The 8048-nt window shown below is 42.0% G+C and overlaps 1 protein-coding gene across 1 annotated transcript in view; it reads right to left on the reverse strand.

Moving 5' to 3' along the window:
• The window catches only part of wnt3 (wingless-type MMTV integration site family, member 3), a 19372-nt gene extending 13293 nt beyond the window's left edge, over positions 1–6079 (reverse strand). The window contains exon 1 of the mRNA XM_008295355.1: positions 5843–6079. Within this exon, the coding sequence (XP_008293577.1) occupies positions 5843–5969 (127 nt within the window). The 5' untranslated portion in view covers positions 5970–6079. The remainder of the gene's footprint in view (positions 1–5842) is intronic.
• Positions 6080–8048: the final 1969 nt, after the last annotated feature.

Genomic DNA, 8048 nt, shown 5'->3' on the forward strand with positions numbered 1-8048 from the left:
TCACACATGATTCATCCAAGTACTGTTGGAAAGGCGAAAATCCAACAATTTTTCCCATTTTTTACAGTTTCTTGCTGTGATAAATGCTGTTACTTTAGTGGTTTTTTCAAGATAGCATGTTTTTTTTTTTTGTAACCACTTGCTGTGCAGCGTACTTTCTATAGTTGGGTGTTGCTTGGCCGAAATCATTTTAATCTTCTATTTTATCGACAGATATTTTATTTTCCTTTCTAGCTGAACCACCAACATGCTTTTGGATGCACCGAAGAGAGCAGAATTTTTTTTATTTATTTTTATTTTTTTACAGTCTAGTTACTTCAAACTATTTATTTTTGGCAAATTTAAAAATGTAGAATAAATTGATTGATGAAATATCGCAATTTTAAGCTTAGATTTGGCTATTTTTCCTGACTGAACTATTTGTCACATGTGATTAATTCAAGTACTGTTGGAAAGGTGAAAATCCAACATTTTTTTTTACCCATTTTTTGTAGTTTCTTTGGTGATTTCTTTTCAAGATAGCATTTTTTTTGTTTGTTTGTTTTTTGTAACAGCTTGCAGTAGCCGTAGCNAACCTGAACCCGGAAAAACTCGGTTCAGCTGGACATGAGATTCTCTCTGGTTCTCTGACTCCAGCGCTGCCTCACTTTACCGGTGACCTAAATAAATTCTACATCTAAGAACTGAAGATTTGTTTGTTCTTGGGCTTCCAACTAAAGAATCAGGGGCGAACATTTGTAATCAATATACATTATAAATAATGTTTTAACAGCAGAGAACCTGTCGTTCATAATTAAGCTTCTGATGATAGCTGAGCGATTAAATTAGGATGCTTTATGTGGGATCGACTGACTTTGCTGTTCTCTGTTTTCTAAATCTTTCACTTTTTTCCCCTCACTACGGTAAAGCTTTATTATTTATTCTTTTCCAGGTTAATCTGTGGCTACCTGCTAAGTTAGCCGTTAGCGTAGCCTGAGCCACTGAGAGAGCAGCGAACTTCCTGGTTTGTTGCTTGTGTTTCTTGTTCCGTTTTTGCAGTCGCTGCATTTCTGAGACAATAGACGTGAGATGTGAGGCAGCATCAGACCTGAAGTATTCAATTTATCAATAATCAGTCAGTAAAAATACCGACAATGGGGGAAAAATGCCAAATATCGGTTGGATGACGTGATTGTCACTGTTGCCAACATCCAGACAGACGTACTGAAAGTCGTACCTCCAGGCGATGAGCTTTTAACGCAACATTTCATCTCCGAGAGGCCGTATTTACTACAAAAACGCAAAGAAAGCTGCCCTCCCATCTGTGCTGCAGCAGCATTTAGCGGATGACCAGCAGCATCAGCGACAAGGAAGCAGACGGAGCAGCAGAGTCCCTGCAGTGACATCAGCCCATTGTGGCTCAGTGGGATCTTGCTGACCTCCTGTCATCCCTGAGGTGCGCTGCTTTGCATCTGGATAGTGTTTCAGGAATGTTGTCACCCCCCCTCCGCCTCCATACCCCTCTGGCCCTCTGGTGAAACCTAGCAGTGTGTCGGCCCTGTTTCTCCCTTTTTTTTTTTCTTCTTTACGCTGAGGGATGGAGTTACGCCTCCTTTGAAGGCAACAGCTTATTATGTAACCAGACACCATTGTTTCACAATCACAGCACACTTACCGTGGCTCAACCTCCACCAGCTACAGACGTGCAAAAAAAAAAAAAAGGCGCACGCATGCATGTAGGGCGACGTTCCCCTGTGGTCCGAGTTTTGAAATTTGTACGAACACGCAACGGAGAATTAAACCCAAATTTTCGTGGACCACAGGCTGCAAAACCCCAGAAATTCCTCGGCGAGTCCACTGCCAGAGACCCAATCAGACCACTTTACAAGCCACAGACACAGTTTGCTAATGTTTGGCTGGAGGCGAGCCACATTTTCCCACCCTCGATTGTGACGGCGAGCAACGTTACAAAACAAAAATGCCCTCTTTATGTCGGGTGGTTTTTAGCCTGTAGTGCGAATACGATGCCGCGAGGGTCCGTGTTTGTCGCCGAAGCTCGTTTTCTTAGAGAACGTGGGCGAATAAGTGACAAGGTGAAAGATCAGGTGGATTATCTCATGAGGGCCTTTGTACAGAAAACGTAATGCAAACACTGAAACACATCTATGTGTATTGATTTTTAAACAATCAGAGAAACCATAATCTGTTATTTTACATGTATGCAATTAACCCTCTGAACCCTGAAAAGTTTCAAGGTGTTGAATTTTTTATTTTTTTTGCTCACATTTTGACTCACTCGTGGGTTCATTTTTTCACTGTAATATAAACGTCTGCACCTCTATGGAAACAGCACAACCATGAATAGAAGGAGAGGAAACTCAGAAATGCATGTGGTGCACTACGACAAAGTTATTTTGTCATAAATGAAATTTTAAAAAGAAAAAATGGTGGCTCTACATGCGATAGATATTTTACTATTAATATTTTTGCGCTGTTTTCACACGACCCTGCACATGAACTCTAGAAAGATGTTTCCCCGTGCTACATGTATCGTCCAACAACTTGTTTCTCTGTACACCATTTCTGAGCCATGCCACCTTTGTTTTATTGATTAAGTACGTTTCATTTGCCTCTCAATTCCTCTAATGAACATTTTTCCAAATGCCTACAGGTGTTATCGGTCCTGGAAAAAATGGTTACTGTGCTTATCTTCTATCAGATTACGTGCTGTTCAGCCTTGAATTTTTGCTGCTTGACTGTTGGTCTCAGCTGCACCATCAAAGATTTCTTGGATGCACAAAAGACTGCAGAATTTTTGTGTTTTTGCAGAATCTGGTTAGTTTAGAGTAATTATTTTTGGCAAATTATTTAAATCAGACATGTTGAGTAAATTGCTCGAATTGCTGTTTTTCCTGATGGAACTTTTTTGTGATGCTTATTTTGCTCAAGAACTTTTGAAAAGTTAAAAATTCAACAATTTTTCTTCTTCTACAGTTTCTGCATCTGATAAATCTTGTAATTTTGACCATTTTTTAATTCTTTTTTTTTAATGATAGCTAACTTTTTAAATCCGTTGGTGAGTTTTGGGGTTCAGAGGGTTAAATCTAATCAACTAAACTCTACCTACATGTGCCTTTAAATGTATTTTCTCTGTTTATTCCTATTAGAAGGAAACAGTTTCGTCTAAATCCGCAGTGAACCCTTACATGATTGGATGACACGCCGTCCTCAGGTTGGGCATCCCTGCCTGCCCTGGCAAGCCTTAGCCGGGCCCTCCAAAACAGGGGCCTGTGAGCCCTGGGCCCCTGGAGCTCTGGCTGTTAGCCAAGGCTAGCGCTGCTCCTGCTACCTGCTGGGCCCATCAATCCGCCTTTGTTTCCCTTGTGTCACACTGTATTATCCACACAAAGGGCCCAGCGACTCGCGCCCCCACAGCCCCGCTCTGCCCGGAGCTGGCATTCCCTAAACTCCCTAACTCCCCTCCACCACCACCGCCGCCACCGCCACCGCCGCCGCCGCCCGCCACCTCCTCCACCCTGAGCTGAAATCCCATACACCACCACCACCACCACCACAGCTCGCCACAGCACCTCAACCCCCCACTTCCTCCAAGGCATCCACCGGGAACGGCCAACTTAAGGTGGCTCCGGTGCTGGTGGTTGGTCGCGTCCCCCTTAACTTTCCATTCATCACTCGCAAAGTGACACAACTCTTCTTCTTCTTCTTCTTCCGTCCTTCCCTTCCCGTCGCTTTCGCCTATCCCGAAGTGCAACACCCGGGCTAGGTTGGGAGAGATCCCCTTTCAGCCTGTTTTCATGACAGAGTCAAAAGGGCGTGTGAATGGGGCGTCCGTGGGAGCTGGACTGTGTGAGGCGCGCACTGGTCTTCATGCACAGTAGGGGTTGAGCGGAGCCCCCCGGCCCTTTTCTATTGCCTGTAATCTCATTTGGCCTCCCCTCTCCCTTTTATTTGACTGAGGAGCTTGGACTGCTCACACTGCCCATTTCTGCCCAGATTCCTTCCCCTCTGACACACAGGCTAATTCATTTCCAATCAGCAGCCCTCACTCGCAACGCCGAAACTCCCACCTTCATAATTACGGGGCCTTAAGCGGGACACCTGCGCCTATTGTCTCCTACGTCAGGTTGCGTAAATGACACACATCTCTGCGTGTCGTGCGTGTGAAGCTCCTGATGGATGCCTCCAGTATATCAGCTGTGCTTGTCAGGTTTTGCTGATAGATTCGCCGCGCTGACCCCCCTTTCATGTACCAGAGTGTAAACACGGTCGGGCCGGGGAGGGGGGGAAGGAAAAAAAAAAAAAAACAGCCACCGATTCCGAAGACAAATGCGATATCGAAGGTAAAGACGGATGGAAGGTGGATAATGTGTCAGTGCATGTACCTGCGCTCATTTCTCACAGCAGCCAGGAAAGGTGTATATTATTGTAATTGCCCCAGTTAGTCGTTTGTCAGCAAAAGCCCAGAGAACAGGCAGTGCCGAGCCCGAGGGCGGAAAACTGTTAAACGCCGCATTTTGTAGCAGCTTGCAGTAGCCGTAGCAGCACGGCCTGCTTTCTACAGTTGGCTGCTGTTCGCCGGAGATCGTTTTAATCTCCTATTTTATCGTCAGATATTTTATTTTCCTTACCATCTGAGCCACCAACATGTTTGTGGATGCACCAAGGAGAGCAGCATTTTATGTTTTTTTACAAAATCTGGTTCATTCAAATATTTTATTTTGGCGAGGATAACTTGATTGATGAAATATCACAATTTTAAGCTTAGATTTGGCTATTTTTCCTGACTGAACTCTTTGTCACACATGATTCATCCAAGTACTGTTGGAAAGGCGAAAATCCAACAATTTTTCCCATTTTTTACAGTTTCTTGCTGTGATAAATGCTGTTACTTTGGTGTTTTTTTTTTTTAGATTTTTTTTTTTTGGCTGTGCAGCGTACTTTCTACAGTTGGCTGTTGCTTGGCGGAAATCCTTTATCTTCTATTTTATCAACAGATATTTTATTTTCCTTTCTAGCTGAACCACCAACATGCTTTTGGATGCACCAAGGACAGCAGATTTTTATTTTTTATTTTTTATTTTTATTTTTTTACAATCTGGTTAGTTCAAATAATTTATTTTTGGCAAATGTAAAAATATAGGTTAAATTGATTGATGAAATATTGCAATTTTAAGCTTAGATTTGGCTATTTTTCCTGACTGAGCTATTTGTCACATGTGATTAATTCAAGTACTGTTGGAAAGGTGAAAATCCAACATTTTTTTTTACCCATTTTTTGTAGTTTCTTTGGTGATTTCTTTTCAAGATAGCATTTTTTTTGTTTGTTTGTTTTTTGTAACAGCTTGCAGTAGCCGTAGCTGCGCGGCCTGCTTTCTACAGTTGGGTGTTGCCTGGCGGAGATCGTTTTAATCTCATATTTTATTGATAAATATTTTATTTTCCTGTCCAGCTGAGCCACCAACATGTTTGTGGATGCACCAAGGAGAGCAGAATTTTTAGTTTTTTTTACAGAATCTGGTTCATTCAAACATTTTATTTTGGTGAGGATAACTTGATTGATGAAATATTGCAATTTTAAGCTTAGATTTGGCTATTTTTTATGACTGAACTCTTTGTCACACATGATTCATTCAAGTAATGTTAGAAAGTTGAAAATATAACAAATTTTCCTTTTTTAAAATTTGGTTTAGTTTTAATGATGTAACTTTGTGGTGATTTTTTTAGGATCACATGTTTTTTTGTAACAGCTTCCAGCAGCCTTAGCCGCACAGCCTGCTTTGTTGGCAGTTGGCAGAAATTGGCATTTTAATCTCTTTATATCAAGATTAGATTGAATATCTACCTTTATCCAGCACGGGGCCGAAGATGGCCAGGTTGTCCTTGATGGTGGTGCAGTTCCACCGGCGGCCCCTGAACTGGTGCTGGCACTCCTGGATGCCCAGCTTGACACCCTCGGCGACGCTGGGCATGATCTCGATGTAGTTGCGGCAGAAACGCAGCTGCTTGGGCACCAGGCCAGGAATGGAGCCGCACAGGATGGGTTGGGAGCCCAGAGACGAGTACTGCTGCCCCAGGGCCAGGGACCTGCGTCACAGAGAGGGTAGGGGGGGGTGCATTAAAGATCTGCAGCACAGCAAACAGGCATCACTGCAAATATAAAAAACACGCTCGATTTAGCTCACGTTGACCTTGACTTTTTTTTAATTGCACTTCTTAGGCTTCATATCAATCAGTCAGTCAAACCTTATTTATATGGCACCTCTCATACAGGTTAGTTCAGTTCAAAGCGCTTCACAGATGACTGATCAGCCGACTGCAAGACAGAACAAGTGCAGAATAAAACTAGATTTTGAAAGAAAAAAGAAAAAAACCTAGGTAATATTGAACCCTGGTACTTTTTTAGGCACTCTCTAAAACAGACTGTGGATCATTTTCAAGTGGATTCAGCGTAAAGCGCCCCTGCTGTCTTAGAAACGTGAGTTTGGTTGATTATTTACTTCAGATTTGTCTTAAGAGCTTAGGTGCAACTCAGCTGGACTTGAGAAATTAAATTCTACAAACTTAAAATATGAAGTTGAACCAACTGGCTGCAGACAGACTTCACCTGTTTTTACATATTTATAATTTAATGTGTTGAACATAGAGTCACAGCTGCTCCTTTGACCAGAATCAAGACAGTCTGTAAAGCTGCTTTTGGGTAATTCTGGCCTGAATTCAGTAACAACCCAAGTTAATATTGGAATTGTTTTTTAATGCTATGCAAGAAAACTAACAAAACTTAATTTTACAAAGACACACAGCAAGTTTTCTCCATGTCCGTTATCTCAAACTACAAAAAAAAAATAAAGTGCCTGAGCAGTTTTAACTGTCCAACAATGCATTCTGGGAAGTTTGCTTATCCACTTGTTTTGTCTCTCATAAACTAAATATATAAATAAGTTCAGTGAACTCTCAGCAGATGCATCAATTTATAAGATTTTGTGTAAGTTCGAAAGTCGTCTGAAAATACAAATTTGAGTTCAGTTAACTAGAAATTAGCAAAACTCATGAACATTAATTCCACTAGAAAAGATAAGTTGATTTGACTCATCTCATTTTTTCCCTCATTTTGCATTGTATATGTAGCTGAAACATACTGAAAAACATTGGATGATTTTGTAATCTTTAACCAAAAATATTCTTATTAATATCCACATTCTGCCAATTTTAGATGTTTTTTGTTCTGCAACTCATGTTTTAAAAGTGTTCAACATGTGGCTTCTTTCGATATTTCAACGAAAAGGGTTTGCAGGAAATGATCTTGCATACTCTTCTCATATTGTCCAACAACTCAGGTGCTATATACCAAGTTCTGCTGAATGCTGGGGTAGAACTATTTGCCCTCTGCGAACTCAAACCCCACAATAGCTGGAAAACGACGGCGACCTGCCAGCGAGGCCTCGGCGAACAGCAACCTGCTGTACGAGAGCAGATCGCTGCCGTGTTCATTAATCTCACTGTAAGCGAAGCCCGGTGACAGAACAGTGATTCATACTTGAGAGTTTTATTGACTTATCTGCTTAATGTAGTTTATACTAAGAGCTCCTGTTTATTTTCTCTCCCTCTTTTCCAGCAGCAGGGAGGAGGCTAATAGGCCCACTTCAGGGCAGGGATACAAGCTATTAGTACTGACTTTTCAAAGTGTTCCCACTTGTTAGCATGCACGGATCTGCTGATCTAACCGATAACGCACAACAAACCTGTCTACTGAGTTTGGGAAAAGCCCCCTCATGCAATTTCAAATGTCTGAAAAACACCTGCCCCTGCAGTTCCATCATTAATTTGTGGTTTTCCTCTGGAGCTGACGTTTCGAGAGCAACAGCAGCCGAGCGCCGTCGATGACGGACAAAAGTGACGCGTCTGAAGCTATCCACCAGATGCCGATGTGCCTAAGCAGGGATTAATCACTGCAGCGAGACAGCCGGGATCACCTTGTGATGCCAGGAACCATTATAGTTTCATTCAGGTAATTAATTTTAATTGCTTTATATTTCATTTGAAATAAAAGA

Source organism: Stegastes partitus, unplaced genomic scaffold, assembly GCF_000690725.1.
Source record: "Stegastes partitus isolate 25-593 unplaced genomic scaffold, Stegastes_partitus-1.0.2 Scaffold1039, whole genome shotgun sequence".
Lineage (NCBI taxonomy): Eukaryota > Metazoa > Chordata > Actinopteri > Pomacentridae > Stegastes > Stegastes partitus.